The 19,188-nt window shown below is 39.3% G+C and overlaps 3 protein-coding genes across 6 annotated transcripts in view; 1 reads left to right on the forward strand and 2 right to left on the reverse strand.

Moving 5' to 3' along the window:
• The window catches only part of ATG4A (autophagy related 4A cysteine peptidase), a 54,806-nt gene extending 54,548 nt beyond the window's left edge, over positions 1 to 258 (reverse strand). For 2 of the 3 annotated variants that reach the window (XM_069463112.1, XM_069463111.1), the window contains exon 1: positions 200 to 258. In XM_069463112.1, coding sequence (XP_069319213.1) covers positions 200 to 209 — 10 coding nt within the window. In that variant the 5' untranslated portion in view covers positions 210 to 258. Of the gene's footprint in view, positions 1 to 156 lie in introns of all 3 variants that reach the window. The other variant, XM_069463110.1, reaches the window with a different exon arrangement.
• A 233-nt stretch (positions 259 to 491) lies between these two features.
• Positions 492 to 7,091, forward strand: PSMD10 (proteasome 26S subunit, non-ATPase 10). Of its 2 annotated transcripts, none has more exons than XM_069463495.1 (5): positions 492 to 623; positions 2,856 to 2,954; positions 3,477 to 3,623; positions 3,714 to 3,880; positions 6,180 to 7,091. In XM_069463495.1, the coding sequence occupies exons 1-5, from the start codon at positions 510 to 512 to the stop codon at positions 6,331 to 6,333; spliced, it is 681 nt and encodes a 226-aa protein (XP_069319596.1). In that variant the 5' UTR covers positions 492 to 509; the 3' UTR covers positions 6,334 to 7,091. The 2 variants fall into 2 exon arrangements, with proteins under 2 accessions (XP_069319596.1, XP_069319597.1); XM_069463496.1 differs by having other exon boundaries at positions 3,714 to 3,801.
• A 6,059-nt stretch (positions 7,092 to 13,150) lies between these two features.
• The window catches only part of VSIG1 (V-set and immunoglobulin domain containing 1), a 38,375-nt gene continuing 32,337 nt past the window's right edge, over positions 13,151 to 19,188 (reverse strand). The window contains exons 5-8 of the mRNA XM_069464222.1: positions 18,803 to 18,952; positions 18,281 to 18,400; positions 14,535 to 14,676; positions 13,151 to 13,478 (exon numbers count right to left, since the gene is read on the reverse strand). Coding sequence (XP_069320323.1) covers positions 13,151 to 13,478; positions 14,535 to 14,676; positions 18,281 to 18,400; positions 18,803 to 18,952 — 740 coding nt within the window. The remainder of the gene's footprint in view (positions 13,479 to 14,534; positions 14,677 to 18,280; positions 18,401 to 18,802; positions 18,953 to 19,188) is intronic.

Genomic DNA, 19,188 nt, shown 5'->3' on the forward strand with positions numbered 1-19,188 from the left:
AGGAGGTAGTACTCAGCTCCAACTGTTGTCCCTTCCGCCTGCCACTGCAAGTCAGGCACCCCAGGAGACAGGACCTTTAGGCTCCCATAATTCTCTTGCCCTGCCCCCGCAACCGTTTCGTGTGTACGACTCAATGGCCCACCAGCGACCACCCACCCCGGCTCTCACACACAGTTCCACTCGAAGCCGCTCCCCGTACCTGACTCCATTCTCCAGCTGTCATCGTGGGCCAATTCCACCGGCAACTTGACTACGGACGGGCGCAAGGAACCCTGGGACTTGTAGTTCTGCGCTGCTAGGGGCCGAGTCGGTGAGGGCGGCAAAGGCGCCTCCCCGCCCGGAACTTCCCTCAAACTGCAACTCCCAGAGGCGCCGCGCGATGGTAAAAGAAAAGAGAACGAGGAAGGTCGGTGATTGGTGGAGTTCTGCCTGCTCTTTTGACTGGCAGCCGGATCCGGCGACGTGAGGCGGGCGTTGCTTACGCTTCGCGGAGATCCTGGGAAAGCGAAATGGAGGGGTGTGTGTCTAACCTATTGGTGTGCAACCTGGCCTACAGCGGGAAGCTAGAGGAGTTGAAGGAGAGGATCCTGGCCGATAAATCCCTGGCTACTAGAACTGACCAGGTAAAGCGGCGCTAGGGCCTCTCCGCAGCCGGTTCCATCGGCGAAGCCCTACGTGGCTTCCCGGGCCCGGCCCAAGCGGAGGTCGGTTCTGCGAGGGGCAGATCCCCGCCCCTACCGCCCCAACAGTCCCCCGGGGTCACTTCGGGACTCGCAATCCGGTTGCAGGAGCTAGCCCTGCAGACCTCAAATGTGTGTGTGTGTGTGTGTGTGTGTGTGTGTGTTTTGGCCCGGCCCTTAGCTCGCTGAGTTTTGGATATTTCTAGAACGTCTACCGCATTTCTCAGGAATGCCCAATCCGTGAGGGGGAAAGTTTTTATATGGGTTTCTTTACCTTTACTAGAAGCTGTGTTCTATGAAACATGTGTAACGGAACCTCTCTTCTGGGCCAGGCAGTTTGCTAACAGCTGGGGATACGATCGAGTGGAAGAAGTAGACAATCAAGTAATCACAAAAGCATTTGTCTGATTACAAATTGTGTGCTTAATACTTGGGAGAGAAGTTTACATGGTGCTTTACAGAACACGTTAATAGGAGGACCCGATGCCTAATGTTGTGGTAATTGGAAAAGGCTTTACAAAGGAGGAAAGGCTAGACCTTAAAGGATGAGTAGGATTTCCACGGGGAAAGAAAGACATTCTGAGCAGAGGCGAACAAAAGTGAATGGATGTTGGGAAGTGTTTCTGTCCTCCTGCTGCTCAAAGGACTATCATGCTCTCACCCTGAGTTTCTAGAAGGATTCACGGTACCATTAATAAACCCACAAATATTTATAGATTGCTTTCTGTTTGACAGGCACTGTACTAAGCACTAGAGAGACAGTATCTTATACTTACAAATCCCTATTTTGTCTCTTTTGGAAGAAAATTTGAAGTCAGGAGACAGTTTTCTCTTTTCTGGAACTTTCCTTTATTACTCAACCTGAAAATGGCTTTACTTTTACCTTCATTATGGTCTGGGAATATTTAATAATTTAAATTTAAATGTAATAATTCATATTAAGATTTAATAATACTCCATGGAATATTTAATCATTCTTTTGCCCAGTCAGTGGCTTATAAAGGGAAGGATCTATTCAGAATCAAGAGATTTAAGAAACATAACCAGATGCTATTTGTGGACCTTGTTTGGTTCCTGATTTAAACCAATACAAAAAGACATTTGGGGGACAGTTGGGGAAATCTGAATACAGACTGGGTATTAGATGTTATAAAAGAGTTAGTGTTAATTTTAATAGGTGTGACAATGGTCTCATATAAGAAAATATACTTAATTTTTAGAAAATCAAATGTTCAAGTGTGAAAGGTCATATTTAGGATTTGTTTTAAGAAACTTCAGCAAGGCAAAAAAACTGGGTGAAGCAAATATGGCAAAATATTTATTGTTAAATCTAGGCAATAGTCATGTGGGTTTCTATTATAGTCCCTCTATTTTTATGTGTTTGAAATTCTTTGTAATAGAGTTTAAAATACCATTTCCTGTTACATAGTGCTGACTAAGAAATATAGCAGTCACTGCAAAGAGGAATTCCCTTTGAGAAATATGGCTACTAGCTTATTACTTTTTATAAATAGAAATTTTGTTGCTCTCTAATTCTGTGTGTAGTATGTTTTCTAACTGATTACATAATTTCAAATAGTTTTATGAACATTACTTCCCCAATAAGATTCATGTGTTCTTTCCAGAGCATCTAACTTGAAGTCAGTGTGGTAGTAGAGATTTCAAAGTCAGACAAGGTTTGTGTCCCAACTTCATCGTTACTAGCCATGTGACCTTAGACAAGTTGCTTACCCTGGAGAGTCTTAGTTTCCTTATCTGTAAAACAGGGATAATAACCACTGTATAGGATGGTAGTGATTAAATGAAACAATGCATGTAAAACTCCAGCACAGTGCCTGACATAGAAATACATACATAATGTAATAGTAAATAGCCAAACTTCTATATCTACCAGAGCATTGAAATTAGTTTCTTGCTCTAGTACTTCCATCACCATAGTCTGCCCAGAATTAATTAGGTTCATTGATGTTATTTTCCCCATGTTACTAAAACCCTGGTCTCTCTTATATTAGTAAGCAGTACAGTTTAAGGTCACCTACCTGAGGATCCAGTGCTCTCCATTTCTTCTTTTCAAACTATGGGGTTGCCAGTACCAGTGTTGTTTTTTTCCTGCTTTTTTGTCTTATTTCTGTGTCTCTTCAAGAATGTTTATCTTCTTCTCTGGTTCCCGTATAGGACAGCAGAACTGCCTTGCATTGGGCATGCTCAGCCGGACATACAGAAATTGTTGAATTCTTGTTGCAGCTTGGCGTGCCAGTGAATGATAAAGATGATGTGAGTACTAGGCAGAGTTGATAACTTCCCAGTTATCTTTAGACTCCAGACTGGTGTTTACCGAAGCCTGAGTATTAAACTCATAAGCAAAATTGTAACCTTTGCAACTAAGAAGTTACAGCATGGCCCTGGTGATCAAGAGACTGGTGGTTTCATTATTTTAAAATGTTAGTTTTGCCACTTATAATCTGTGATTTAAGGTAAACATACAGACCATGGCTTACTATGGTGAACCCTAAACGACTATAAACCCTTTTTATTAGATTAGAATTTTTTTTTTTTTTTTTGGTGAATGTTCCCTGAATAGCGAGGGCCTAGGTACCATTTTTGTTATAGACAGAGATTTATTGTAATGGTATTGGCTTTATTAGGATTAGATTTGTGAAGAATAAGAATAAAACTTTTTTTGTAGGCCAAGATTCCTTTCCCTTTGTAAAGCTCTTTGTAAACCTTGCCTAAATGTTAAGCATTAATCCCTGTGCCTTTTTCCCCTGGTTTTTGTACTGCCCACTTCTTTTATAGGCAGGTTGGTCTCCTCTTCATATTGCTGCTTCTGCTGGCCGGGATGAGATTGTAAAAGCCCTTCTGGGAAAAGGTGCTCAAGTGAATGCTGTCAATCAGAATGGCTGTACTCCCCTACATTATGCAGCTTCCAAAAACAGGCATGAGGTACGGTTCCATCCCTTCGCTGCTTCTGTTGAGTTCTGAACCTATACACAAACACAAATAGACCTCTGCATTGTTTTCTTCTCTTTCCAGATTGCTGTCATGTTACTGGAAGGCGGCGCTAATCCAGATGCTAAGGACCATTATGAGGCTACAGCAATGCACCGGGCAGCAGCCAAGGGTAACTTGAAGATGATTCATATCCTTCTGTACTACAAAGCATCCACAAACATCCAAGACACTGAGGGTAACACTCCTTTGTAAGTGACAAGTAGCAGTCATTTATATTCTACCTGACATTAGCCCTCATGCAATAATTCTTACATATCATATCTTTTTTCATTCTGCTTACAAATACAATACATATTAATGGGAAAAATTTGAAAGTACACAAAAGTATAAAGAGAAAAATAAAAGTTACCTATTATCTTGCCACCCAGAAATAACCACTGATAACATTTTTGTGTATTTCCTCCCAGTTTTTTATATGCAAATGTGTACATTTTACACACTTTTTTTAAACAAAATTGGGGTCATACTATGTATGTACTTTTATTAGTTTTATATTTTGTTCTTTTCACCTTATATTGTGAGCATTTTCCAATATCATTTAATATGTTTAAAATTTTTTACTGGTTATATACAATACCATTTTATGTAGATCTGCCATAATTTAATCATTCCTCTGTTACTGTATATTCAATTTTTTTTTAGTTTTCCACTATTATAAATAATGCTACATTGACCAATGTTGTATGAAAACCTTTGGCCACATTTCTGCTTATTACCTTAGTATGGACTCCTAGAAGTCGAATTGCTGGGTCAACAAATACATTTGAAGACTACTGCTATATATTGCCAGATTGCTTCCAGAGGAGTTGTATCATTGTACCCTCCCAACAGTAGTTTAAGAGTGCCTGTTACCCCCACAGCAACACTAAAATTATCCTTCTGTTATGTAAAAATGGTATTTATAGTTGTAATTTACATTTTTTATTATCAGTAAATTTGAACATTTTTTAATGCCTTATGGCTAATTATATTTCCTCTCTAATTGTAACTTTTTGTGTCCCTTTCTCTTTTCCTTTTGGGGAATTAATTTGTTTTTACTGGTTTTTAAGTGCTCTTGACTTGACATATTAAAAATATTAACCTCCTGCAACGTTAGTTGAAAATAGTTTCCCAGTTTGTCTTTTCATTTTGTTCATGAATTTTTTAAATAACAGAAGTTTTTAATCTCTATGTAGTCAAACCTATTAATCTTTCTTCATGACTAGAAAGTTATTCCTCACCCTGAAATTAGTTAAATATTCTTCTCCTATGTTTTATTGTAGGTTTTTTTTTTAACATTTCATTGGTTTTGGTAAAGGGTTATTGTTACTGTTTTGCATTTAACTCTTAAATTCATCTGGAACTGATTTATGTATATGACCTGAAGCCAGCCCCCACCTTGATATTTTTTCCACAGTACTTGGCTGCTCTTCTTTTTTGTTGAATGGTGACCATTTTTTGAACCAGAAATTCTGTGAGTCATCTTTTTAGTCCAGAATGAGGTTCAACCTTTTCCAGTTTGACTTTAAACCAACTTTTTAAAAGTATTGTTTTCTTAACTCTTAGTTTAAAAAAAAAATCTTTCCTGTAATTCTAAAAGACACTGTTTAGAAAGACCTTTCTATTTCTAGAATATTCTATTCTAGCTTTTTCTCCATAACTAAAAAGGCAGGATGGCCTAGAGGAAATCTAGGAGACAGTATAGGGTCCTGGGAAGAGTATAGGATTTAGAATAGCTAGCTGCTATTCATCCAATTCAAACTCTGCCATTACTAACTATGTTAAATACTTATATTAATCAACTTACAGAAGTTACTTAACATTCCTGAGTCTTAATTTTCTCATCTGTAATATGAGGATAGTAATTCCTTCCTCACTAGATTGCCGTGAGGTTTAAGTTAAATAACACGTAAAGTGCCTAATACCCTGCCTGGCAAACTATTAGTGCCAGACAAAGGTTAGTGTCCTTCTTCACTCAGTTTACTGCTCCGTCATGTCAGCCTGGGCAAGAACTTTAAACTCTGTCACCATTTCAACGTTAATTGGTGATAATAATACCTTGCTAACTTACAAGGTAGATCATGGATCAAATGAGATAAAATCTTTTAAACCGCTTTTCCAAACTTCAAGCCACACAGGTTGCTATTAACAGAATATGAATTGGGGCTTTTTAAAATTCTAACCCTGAATTATTACATATAGTGTTTGGGGTAAACTACTACTAATCTCTATAAAATGAGGAAGTTTTTCCTTAAGCTGGCATTTAGATCCCTTCTATTGTAACTAGGACTAGAATTATGATTTACCATCTGGTATCATAAGGCTATTCCACTGAATTTTAACTTATAAACAGTCTTCACCATGCAAACTGAGTTTTCTTTGCTGATTAAATAACTTTCCAGTATTACCACTGCTTAATAATATGTACTTTAGACTACCTAACAGGAAATCCTAACCGTTAGGTAGAATTGGTAGTGATTCATTGGTCTTTGTGGTCTCTGATTTCAGACACTTAGCCTGTGACGAGGAGAGAGTGGAAGAAGCAAAACTGCTGGTATCCCACGGAGCAAGTATTTACATTGAAAATAAAGAAGAAAAGACACCCCTGCAAGTGGCCAAAGGTGGCCTGGGTTTAATACTCAGGAGAATGGTGGAAGGTTAAGCAGCTTGGATTTATTCTTACTTTGTAATACAGTTTTATTATTGTCCCCAGTGTCCTGGAAACTAATGTACTTGTGCATAAGACATCATTTATGACATAGGATGTTTTCTCACCTTCCAAGTCTTATAAACATGTTGACTGTTGTTCCTGCTGAGGTACTTGTTCTAAGCTTACAACTTTCTTTCCAGGCATTAAATTACTGTTGAGGTTGTTCTACTGTTATCATATATTATTCTGTATTGAATCTGAATTGATTTTGAGTATGTGATTCTGTGGCTGTTGTGAATCTTCAGCCCCCTCCCATGCACCTTCTGTCCCCCTCTGAGGCAGAACAACCCCAATAACAGCAGGCCAGTTGTTGTGCCAGATGGTTCTAAGTGGATTCTATAATGTTCTCCTGTACAGTTGAAACACATCCTAACTTGTTTTTCAAGCCTCACTCAGGCCTATGCCAAATATTTCTGTTTTTTCAACCACGAGGTTTAATTTATTTTTGTGATAAGAGGGATGCTTATATATTTTAGTGGACCAAATTTTAAGGTGGAGGGCATGCTCTAAAATAATGAAAAACAATAGGCCATGTATCTACGTATTTCTTTGATGAAGTGTTTCCCTCCAAAAAAGATGTATGATTTTTTAAAAGTACCTACATTGAGTCGTCCTGTATGAAAAAGAATGTCAAGCTTGTTAAAATGATACATAACAAAAATGTATTTTGATTTGTATTTCAGAAACTAAAAAATAAAAGGTTGAAAGAATCTCCCAGTTTTTCTTTCAAATCAGTTAGATGTTCACTTAAGCCTTAAAAACCTTAGTAATGACATTTCTCAGTTTTTGGTGCTCTAAAGTCAATAAAATTAGTGAAGCTTGAACTGCAGCTAAAATCTTTAAAAATAGTAATCTTCTGAATTGCTAATTAAGTGTAGAACAAAAGGAAATTAGTATAAACTTGAGCTCATTTAGGAAAGTGTCTTAAATGATACTAGTCATAAAATCTAATGAACTCCAAGTGACTCTTCAAATTATTTTTTAATTTGAATTTTATGTTGCAAATATTGCTTGAAATAAGTGATCCACATGAGCTCACAAACTTGCATTAATTTTGGGTCAAAGACTTAATGAGTTTTGTAAACATGAACTGTGTTGTTGATATACAAACCCTTTTTATATAAATGTTTTGAGTACCAATCTATACAAATAATCAGGGAAGCATCTTCTTATGGAACAGAAGAACTTTATTGAATACTGAGGATAGAATTGATGGCAGAGGAAATAATTTATTTCTAATATTTTTTAATATGATAGTAAAATTTTGTCTAATAGAGTCTTTTAGTATGGAAGATGTTTACTCTTCATAAATATTGAGTTGGTTATCTGAGGTAATAAATAGGTTTTGTGCGTGTAAAAGAAAACTCACGCTAGTTCTTCAATAAGAGTCCTTCAGTAAGCAATATGGATGGAACCAAGCAAGCCACAGGCCATTTGTAGGCTTTTAGCATTTAAGTGAAGTGACTTGTTAATAATATTTAGATCACTGATTGGTATAAACTAAGGATATTAGTGACCTTGGGTATTGATCATATTATTACCTGTTCTGTAGGAAACCTAATACAGACAAAGCTGATTCAAGGTCAGCAGATTCCCAAATCAATTCATAAAAGATGACAATTTCATTGTAAAGCTTAATTGAGAATATAAGATGGAAGAACTAGGCCAATGGAAACAGTGGAAAAAATTTACATTCTTAAATATCTATTGTAGAGAATTTACAGTTTCAGTGAGGTTCTATGAGCTTCAAGGTAAATTGTGTTTTACTACATAATCTTCAGAATGTGGGCTGTTAATGACCAAGCCATGATTAGAGGCTTGGAACTTTCAGCCCCATCCCCCATCCTCCGGAGATTGAGTTAATAATCAATCGTGTCTATGTGATGAAGCCTCCATAAAAATCAAACTACAAGGTTGGTGAGCTTCCAGGTTGGTGAACACATCTACGTGTCAGGAGGGTGGTGCACCTCAACTCCATGGGGACAGAAGCTTCTGTGCTCAAGACCCTTCTGGACCTCACCCTATGGTACCTCTTCAGCTGGCTGTTCATCTATATCCTTTATAATAAACTGGTAAACAAAAGTAGAGTGTTTCCAAATTCTGTGAGCCATTATAGCAAATTATCAAACTTGAGGAGGGGGTTGCAGGAACCCCCAAGTTGCAGCCAAGTCAGATAGAAGTGAGCACCTAATACTTGCAACTGCTGTCTGAAGGGGTCAGTCTTGTGGGACCTAACCCTTGACCTCTAGGGTCTGTGCTAACTCTGGGTAATTAGTATCACAATTGAACTAGATTGTAGAACACCCAGTTGGTGTCTGCAGAGAAGTGAATTGCTTGGTGTGGAAACCCTACATGTTTGGTGTCTAAAGTGGTGTGAATAGAGGAACAGTTTTCCTTTATTGGCATATCTGGTTTAGGTTTCCTGAAGCCCTCGTTATCATCTCTGAATTCTTTGTGTTTTTTAAACCACAGCTTCAAAGACAAGTGGGATTATTGAGTCTTTGATTGGTTTGAGCCTTTTATGAGGCCCTCTGACCAGTTTTCAGCGTGTAGACATATAAAACAAGCTTTTATTACTAAAACTTGGGTTTGTTTCATTGAAATTAGTAGTTTGGTGTAGTTGAAAGAGCATTACACTGGGAATCAGAGAATTTGGATCTAGTCTTGACTTTCTACAATCTCTGGCAGATTATTTTACCTCTCTTCACTCAGGGATTCTCCTCTGGGGGCTGAGTGGGAATATATAAGAATGAACAAGCTTTTTAAAAGTATATTTAACCCTTCCTGCCTCCACCACCAAGAATGTAATTCTACATCATCTCCCACCTCCAGCCATCATTGTTAGGAGTGAGCCATTATGTGTATTATAACCCTCAGGTGTACTGGGGTTGAAAAAGTTTAAATACTATCGATCTCGAAGCTCTCTTCTGAAAGTTCATCAAACTTGAGTTACACACAGGCCAGTGTAAAAGTTGCAAATATTAACTTCTCAGCATACAATATTGGGTGGAAAATCACCTGGTCTAAAGGGCATAAAAGATAATCAATATACATGGTTTCTTAGCTATTGATCAAGAATTACTATGTTTTAGTCCCTTCTCATCATAGATCACCATAATTTGGAGGCCCTCCCCAGCGCAGTACAAATTCTCTAGCCTTTCTCTCCTGCAGTCAACACACTGTTGTTGATAACACACAAGAACTTGTCATGGTTAGCAAAATTATATACTCCATGAGGACAAAGGCTAGCTCTGATTCTGCTCACCATTGTACTGCCAGCAGTAGCAACAGTCCTGGTTCATAGTAGCCATTACTGCCCGTAGTCCACTAGACCTAGTAGTCCACTGGGTGACTGAATAAACAATGAATTTGGGGAGTATACGGACCTACAGCTAAACGACTGTTCTGTTGACTTAACCATACCCTGTCTCGCTAAATGCAGAAACAAGGAGATGAAAGAAGTTCCTGAAAATCCTTTTGCGTGGTAAGAATGAGCAGTTAAGAAGCCTAAGGCTGGCTTGAGTTTTGGTTGGGCCTACCCATTTAAATTTTAACTACTTGTGGCAAAATAAATCAGTCCTCTCTGAATGAGAATTATGCTGAAATAATTTGGTCAAAGCTTAATCAAAATATTTTCTGAAAAAAAAATATTTTCTGATCCAATGATGAATAAGCTGGGAAAAAACCCATTTCGTTGCCTTATTGGAAAGCTCTTAAACATATGAGCTCACTTTTCTGCTCAAGTGACATTTATTGAACAGAGTTTTGTTGTGATTCAGTATCTTACAGGGTCTTAGGATTCATTGCAAACATAAATATATGGTATATTATGGACGTACATAAGGAAGCTGGGATGAAGTTGCACTGACCCGGAGTAGGTTGAGTGGATGATAACCCACATGGTTTGATTTGAGAGAGCTAGGAAGCCTCCTTTTCCCAGAGATCTCTCTCCTCTGGTCTGTTTCAGTACCTGAAATTCCAACGTTTTGACTCTTTGGATTAAGGATTATCTGTGTTCAAGAGTCCCCTTTAAAAGGTAACTACTCCCAAGGGGACTAACTCCTTTACCAACCTGAATGAGATCACTGGATGATGAAAGATCATGTTCACTAAACAACAACAGGTTACAGAACAGCTGCCTTTTTAAAGTATGGCAAGGACAGAGGTAGGTCCTGAGAAATGAATCCTGCCTGAAGGACGCAGAATTGAGTGAGTTACTGAGCTAGTAGGAGCATAAGAATCTGGGGTGTTTGGGAAATAAGGTGCCACAAGGCCAGCAAGGGAACTGAAAGGAAAATCCCAAGGAAAGGCACCACTTCAGATGAATCTCACATACTTCCCAATTTTGCCCAGCAAGGGTTTCTGCCTGGGCAACATGTGCACTAGATTTTTAAATCCAGATTTTTTTTCCATTATTTTCCTATCAAATTAATTATGTTGATTTCAGCTCAGCTTTCAAGCTATCAAGATCATTCCAAATCTTGATTCTGTCTTATAGCATAGTAGCTATTACCCCAGGAGAAGTCATCCACAAATTTATGAAGGCTGCCTTCTGTGTTTTTATCTAAGTCACTGGTTCTTAATTTTGGATTCATGGAGTCTTTAATTCATCTAAAACCATATGTGACATTGTGTGTATAAGCATTTTTCAATGGAGAGGGGTCCAGAGTTTTCAGCAGATTCTCAAGGTGATCCATAACCTCAAAAAAGGTTACAAGCCACTGATGCAGCTATTCATAAATATTTTGAACAGAACAGTGCTAATGAGGACAGAGCTCTGTAAGACTGCCAATAGTGCCTTCTTTTCTAGTTAGCACTGATCCATCAGAAATGTTGGGGCATAGTTGTTGACTATTACATGTCAGTCTCTCTTCTTGTGATTTGCCTTTATCATAACAGTAGAAGGGAAAAATGAATTTCAGCTACCTGGGCATTCTGAATGGCATTGAGATGTTTACACTGTTATTGTTTCATTTTTAATCTCCAAATATTAGGTCATTCTTAAGACCTTCATCATTTTGCTTCCTGTACCCATCAGACAACACATATCATGGTATCATATTTAGTCTGTGAATGGAATTTATAGGCGCTTCAAAAATCCCCAAGATTGGCTGAAAATTGACACATCAAAGAAAATACATAAGTAAAAGCTTGCTATCTCATCTTTCCATGGCTCTGGACAAGAGTAATGTTAATTTCCATTTCAACCCACCTTAAAACCTACAAAGACTCTACCTCAACATGTGTATGTGTAGGATCTATATAAAAAGGAGTTTGCAGTTTAAGAAAATCCTTTACATAAAAATCTGGATGTGGTAAGTTAGAAATTCATTACTTCATTTAAAAAGGAGTCACCTCAGAAGGAAGTCAGACAAAAAAAGTACATACTGTATTATCCCATCTGTACGAGAGTCAAGAAAAGGCAAAGCTAATCTCTAATGACAGAAAACAGATCATCGGTTGCCTAGGTCCAGGGCACTGGTGGGATTGCACAAAGGGGCATGAATGAACATTTTCAGCTGATGGAAATGTTTTCCTCTAGATAGGTGTGGTGGTTTCATGGGTGTGTACTCTATCAAAATTCATCAAATTGTACAATTCATCAAATTGTACACTTGAAATTTGAATTGTACACTTTGAAATTTATTGTACATAAAGTATACCTCAATAAAGTTGTTTATAAAAGGATTTACCTTAGGAGCCATTACAATGAGATTTTATTGAGTATTATTTATTGAGCCTTAAAGATTAAAATACGATTGATTTCACAAGTGAAAAGGTAAGTCTACCTATAAATTTCCTCAAGGTGGGATGTGGGTGAAATATGATCACAAAAAGCTTTTTAACAGAAGAAGTGATATCAATGCATTTGAGTTAATATTTAGCATTTATACAAGATTGATATGTCCATATTAATGTTTGAATATACCAACAGTAAAACAGATTATTTAAATAATCAGTTAAGATTATCTAAAATAGATCACAAGTGTTCATTTAGAACACTGTCCTAGTGTGTTCTTCAAAGTAGATAGCATCAGACATAGTGATAACATAATAGCTCATTCAAAGCTAAATGGTAATGTTTGCCTATACATTATTTGGCACTTAAAAATATGGCTATTTAAAAATTTTGCTAGGCTCAGATATTGGATACCAGGGTGACTCCTTAGGAAATCTAACATGATGAATGGAGCATTAATTACAAGACCTGGTTTTAAATGCCATGGACCAATTAATATGTACCCTTTACACATTCTCCTCTGTTATTTTTGGAGAAATTTTTTCCATTCTATGAAATAATGCCGGTGAATTATTTTCTTAGTGATCAATATAAAAATGAATAGGGAAGCCCTGACAACTAATGCTAGAAATAATATTGAATCTAATTAATGCCACCTTGTCAATATGTGCATGTGGAAGATAATGAAGAGTAGCTCTTAATAAAAATAGAGAAATAAGATTTTCTGAAATACAACACAAGTACTGTTGCAAAACTCTTTCAACTAAGTTAGAAATCACTTGCCTTGTCATTTGTTAGGCTTACATGTTAGTAAAATTATAAGTACTCTATACTGGTAAAGCAGGAACCCTTGCATTGATTTAGTAGTTATCTTGGCCTGTTTATTCTGGATTCTCAGTAGCAATGAGCACCTTATTAGAGAAGGGTTGGTCAACATAGAGGGAGGAGGTGGGAGCTGGCTAGGTCAACTGAATTCCAAATGCCAGTAATGGACTTCTCAGTGATGGATGTTGCACTTGGATCACCAGCCTACGCCTTAACCACTCCCTTCTCCTCATCACAGAGAGGCTCAACTACGATCCCAGGCTCTGGCTCTGGTACCAGTTCCAGCTCCAGCTCCAGCTCCGGTTCTGGCTCCAGCTCAATTACAAGCTCAGGTATAGGAATAGGCTCTGGTCCTGGGGCAGGCTCTATGGCAGGCTCTGGGGCAGGCCCTGGCTGTTGGATAGGCTCATGGTCTGGTTCCTCAATGGTGACAGTGTCATGAGTGGAAGGCGGTAAAGTTGCTTCTAGTTGGACGGCGTCTTCTGATGGCATTGCTTCACTCTGTGCACTTTTCTTTATCTTTGTCATTGGTCTGCAAGAAAGGTGCCCAGAAAAGAATAAGTTAAGGAAATGCTAACTTTCAAAATTTCACGTGGAGCCATATGTTCTGTAGCTTAAGTAGCCATAGCTGTCAAACTGCAGGAATTCTGTTATTTCTCCTATTATGACTCACTCTGTTAGGTCATATGTCTCCATTTTGGGTTTGGGAAGGTTAGGCCTCAACAATATAATGAAAGTTCAAGAAAAAAAAAACACAGGCCAGTGTTTAAAAAGTGGCAAAACTGATGTCAGGATGAAAGAGTCTAAGAATCTAATAAAGTCTTTGAGGGCCAAATCCATAGCTCTGATGTATCTCTAACTCCTACTACATCTAGCACAATACGTGGCACCTGGTGGGTACCCAAAACATAGCCGTGGAAGCAAGGAGATGGAGGGATGAACAAATGAATGAGTGGGATATACACTAGAGAAGAAATAGCAGAGTGGTTAAGAGCACAGGCTAGGTGTGAATATACCAATCCCCTCGCCTAATGGGTATGGTGCGCACCGTCTGGGGAATGGACATGCTTAAAGCTCTGCCTCGGGTGGGGCAAAGGCAATATATGTAACCTAAACATTTGTACCCATGTAATATGCTGAAATAAAATAAAATAAAATAACACTGAAAAAAATCAAAATAAAAAAAAGGGCACAGGCTATGGGCAGGGCCACATTCTGACTTCTGTGGGCCCTAGGCACTTTTTCCCCTGTGGGCCTCTTGTTCCATAAAAAATATTTAAAATTATATTTATGACTATGTTGTTATAAAGGCAAGTATGTTGATATTATATATTAAAATATTTTCTTGTTCCTAAAAGGGTGGTTATGATGGTTAAGTGAATTGATATATGTAAAGTGCTCAGAACAGTGTGGCACACAGCACTCAGTAATGCTAGCCGTCATCATTCTTTTCATAAAAGCAGTGAGAGTAAGCAGAAAGATACCTCTGATAGCGTATGCTAAAAGGAGTGCTTAGGAATTGCTGACTGAAGGAGATGTGCCTGAGAAATGTTTGTATTCCAGTAAAGAAAACAAAGTGAGGGCTTACTCAAGTTCCGTGACGGTCTTAGAATTTCTCTTCCTTTCTTTTGCCTTTGCCTTGTTCCTTGCGAAGCACACAACAGAGGTGATGATGGCAGCACCTACCAGGGAACCTGTCAAGGCCACGACGATGATTATAACTTCTGAATCTGGAGGACATGAGAAGCTGGTTAATAAAGTGGACCATACTGTCATTTTATACATGTGGATTTGTGACTAATGGGGACTATTTGGGGCATTCACATAGCGGGAAAGTGACTTGCATAGGCTAGAAAAATGGAAACCCCTAGAACTCTACCAGTTGGACTCATACTGGGAGAAGAAAGACGACTGGCTTGACTATGTAGCTTTAACCACTGACATTTACACACATAAAGAATAAAATATGCCAACTTGGAGGAGGCAGGGTTGCTTTCAAAATGGGTTTTTTTTTCTTTTTTATTTCAGCATATTATGGGGTTACAAATGTTTAGGTTTTGAGAAGAGAGTCTTCAGTGTGCATTTGCTTAACTAATGAGAGAGACACCATGGTGTTGTAACCTGGTCACCAGAGATACGCCTCTGTTATAGGCTGGGACGTTTCACCAGGCTTTCCCAGAGCATAGGTGAAACAGGTCCCTAAAAACCTTCTTCTCCCCGACAGCATCCACACTCAATAAGGCATTCTGGCCACTAAGAAAGGATATGCCCATTCAGTAAACAGGCATCTGGTTTATTACGTCAGTCTATGGAAATGCTTAATGAGTGAGACGATCCAGCTGCGCACCAGACCTCCAAGCCCTGGGACATCACGTCTCACTTGCAAGCCGGCCCATCCCCATCTGCCTCCCCTCAAACAAACAAGGGCGGACATGTTATATTTTGAGATGAGTGGCTAGTTGAGTTGCCTGATAATAATTCCTTTAACTTTTTGTGATTAAAGTGAAAGGAATACATGGGAATAATTTTAAAAGTCAAATAATTCTACAAAACTTCTAAGAAAAACAGCAGTCCTCTGCCCCATTCCTTCCCACTTCTCAATCCCATTCACTAAAGGCAACCACTCTTAACTCTTCTTTTTAATCTTCTTACCCCCATGTTTCTGTTATGCTTGCTCCGATATGTCCTGCTTTCTTCAATTTTCATCATTTCTTTTGCACTTCCTACTCTGGAACTAGGAGATTGAGCTCTTCTGCACCACTCCCCTCCCACCCCACCACCGTATTCTAATAAAGTTCTATTACAAGTTTTAGTTAAATTGAAGTTTGCAGTATTATGACTATGGAAATATTGTTCACAGCTGAGGAACACAGTATACTATGATTCTTTCTTGGACAACATTTTAAAAAAATTTCTCTGGGGTTAATAAGTGCCTCATTTGGGGTGTTTGTTTAGTTTTTTTAAAATGCATTATCACCAATCCCCAAATTTCCAGCAAAACCATTAAACACCTTTCAATAGATTCAAACACATTAGATGATCTATTGGTTTCTTATGATTTTTCCCTCAGAGACATGCCTTCTGGAGTCCTCCATCCTCTTCCCCAGCATAGACTTGTTGCCCTCCTAAGCCTGTTACTCTACTGTCACCTTCAACATCTCCATTTTATAGATAAAGAAACAGGCTTTGTAAGTTCCTTCAAGATCCATCTCAAATAGCATTTGGTCAGTAAAGGTATCCTCAGTTCTATAATGGTTCCTGCTTTAGTGTCCTATAGACCCTGTACAGACCTCTATTATAGCATTTAGCACATTTTAGGGTTTTTTTTGTTTGTCCCTCTAGCTAAACTATGAACTACTCGAGTATAGGACATATTTCTTCTTAATCTCTGTGTCTCCATCACCTAGGACAGTCCCTGGCACATAGTAGATATTCAATAAATGTTTGAGGAAGCAAGGAAGAACGGAAGGAAAGAAGGAGGGAGGGAGAGAGGCAATGCTGGACTTCATTGGAAAGAAGATTAGAAAGGAAGCAAGCCTGGCATCCAAATCCTAGGTGGCTCCACATCTGCAGTGTGATTGCACCCCTAGGAAGGCACAAAGGGATTGGGGGAGACCTAAAGAAAGACAACAGAAATGATGCAGGGAGAATTGCTGAAAGTGATATGAGAATGAAGGAACAACCTTCAGGACAAATAAAAGGAGGAAAGTTCAGCTGCATAGGAAGAGCAAAAGTCCAGTGGAACTTGCCACCCTAGATGTGGCATATATTAAAACTACAAATTCAAAGTAAGTTAGAAAAAATGACAAGATCCTAAGTGTTATCATGTGATCCCTGAGAGGTTTGGTGAGACATCCCTTGTGAGGGCTTGCTCCTGGGTCAGCCCAATTTGACAATTCCAGGGCCCTTAAGTATTATGCTCAGAGAGTAATAACCTTTGGATAGGAAGATTGAGGTTTAGAGGCATCTCTGCTCTGCCAGTTACTAACTAGATGACCTTGGGCAAGTCATTTATCTCCCCGAGCTTCAGTGTCCTTTCAGTAAAACGAGGCTAACAATATATTCTGCCTTGGCCGGGCGCGGTGGCTCACGCCTGTAATCCTAGCACTCTGGGAGGCCGAGGTGGGCGGATCGTTTGAGCTCAGGAGTTCGAGACCAGCCTGAGCAAGAGTGAGACCCCATCTCTACTAAAAATAGAAAGAAATTATATGGACAGCTAAAAACATATATAGAAAAAATTAGCTGGGCATGGTGGCGCATGCCTGTAGTCCCAGCTACTTGGGAGGCTGAGACAGGAGGATTGCTTGAGCTCAGGAGTTTGAGGTTGCTGTGAGCTAGGCTGATGCCACGGCACTCACTCTAGCCTGGGCAACAGAGTGAGACTCTGTCTCAAAAAAAAAAAAAAAAAAAAATATATTCTGCCTCCCTAGTAGGTGGGTGGTTGAGAGGGTTGAGTGAGGTACTGCTTGTACGGCACCCGGCCAAGTGTCTGGCACATAATTTGTGCTCCACAACTACTAGCTACTGTGCTTGTGGCTGTGAGTGTTATTATTACTATTGTTCTTTTTTTTTTTTTTTTTTTTTTTTTTTGAGACAGAGTCTCGCTCTGTTGCCCGGGCTAGAGTGAGTGCCGTGGCGTCAGGCTAGCTCACAGCAACCTCAAACTCCTGAGCTCAAGGGATCCTCCTGTCTCAGCCTCCCGAGTAGCTGGGACTACAGGCATGTGCCACCATGCCCGGCTAATTTTTTCTATATATATTTTTAGTTGGCCAGATAATTTCTTTCTATTTTTAGTAGAGACAGGGTCTCGCTCTTGCTCAGGCTGGTCTCGAACTCCTGAGCTCCAGCGATCCGCCTGCCTCGGCCTCCCAGAGTGCTAGGATTACAGGCGTGAGCCACCACGCCCGGCCTACTATTATTCTTAGGAGTAGATCTTAACAAAGCAGTTAAGAACTAGAAAGTTTGAGAGCTATACATTTTCCAAAGCTATGGTGTCACCGGGATTTACCAACAGCATCACAAAGAAATTCAGTGTGATGCTATTAATGAAGCTGTTGTTTTATTTATTGAATAGTAATACCTACTTTCTAGAGATTTTGTGAAGCTTAAATAAATTGCTTTTTGTAAAGGATTTAGGGCAGTGTGTGGCACCCATTAGGTATTACGTAAGCATTGGCTATTAGGATGGTCATTCATCATGTCAACCTATAAATCACACAAATCTGCAGAGAAGCCGGAAGCACTAACCAGGAATCCAAATTAATTCCTTGAGCTGACAGGCCCAGACTACTTGACTGAAGGAGAAGAAGCTGTAAAGTTGTATGGTCAACTCACGTGAAGATGTTAGATCAATTTCGCAGGAACTGTTGCCAAGGCTGTTGATAGCAGTACACTGGTAATAACCACGTTCAAAATTTGTCAGATTTCCGATAACCAAAGTCCCTGTGGTTGGGTCTGTTGAAACCAGGAAATAGACTTTTGAGATCTCTTATGTGGGTACAGATCATACCAGTGTAACAGACCATTCAATGCCCACTCACTTTCCCACATTGGCCTCCCTTTCTAGAGATATCCAGGGTTCAACTGGGCCCCTGGGGACTGTTCCAAAGGTAGCCTACCTGGAACTGTACCCATTCCCTCCACACTCACCACTTCTGAGCTGGCTTCTAGAAGTTGTGGAGTAGACCCGACCACAGTCATGTTGGGAGAAGAGCATTCTTTATACATCTCCCATCCCCACCCACCCAAGAAAAAGAGAAGATTGAGCTCTAAGGACAAACAGCTAGCCACACACTCCTGCTATCAGCCAACCACAAACACCAGGCCTTTCCAGGGCCTGCTGAAGGTGATACTTACTTGTTTTCACTGGTATAGTGTTGCTTCCTTCCAGTTTATACCAGTAGTACACAGGGGAAGGCGTTCCAAGCGCAGAGAGGCAGGAAAGAGAGATGGTATGGCTGCTTTCTGGACTTCCGTGAATGCTACAAAAGGGCTTAGAAGGTTTGACTGTAAGGCAATGACAAAGAGTAAAAGTCCTGGAGGATGAATGGCAGTCTGTGACAACTGCAGTCATTTCCTCGCTCTCATTTTTTGCAGAATATGTGTTTATTTAAAAAAAAAAAAAAAAAAACTGTCAAAACTTATTTTGACAGTTTTCTGGTTGCACCACCAGGTGGGAGTAGAGCACTTCTGGTGCAGGCACTTTCCATCCGGAGGGCATTAAGATTCAAATAGTGTTCCCT

This window comes from Eulemur rufifrons, chromosome 30 (genome assembly GCF_041146395.1).
Source record: "Eulemur rufifrons isolate Redbay chromosome 30, OSU_ERuf_1, whole genome shotgun sequence".
Classification (NCBI taxonomy): Eukaryota; Metazoa; Chordata; class Mammalia; order Primates; family Lemuridae; genus Eulemur; species Eulemur rufifrons.

What these genes read in the sequence shown, in the direction of transcription:
- PSMD10 (XM_069463495.1), top strand. Translation starts at nt 510, where the DNA reads ATGGAGGGGTGTGTGTCTAACCTATTGGTGTGCAACCTGGCCTACAGC. An exon ending in CTTCCAAAAACAGGCATGAG is followed by an intron (nt 3,624 to 3,713) that starts GTACGGTTCCAT and finishes TTCTCTTTCCAG; the next exon opens with ATTGCTGTCATGTTACTGGA. An exon ending in ACTGAGGGTAACACTCCTTT is followed by an intron (nt 3,881 to 6,179) that starts GTAAGTGACAAG and finishes CTCTGATTTCAG; the next exon opens with ACACTTAGCCTGTGACGAGG.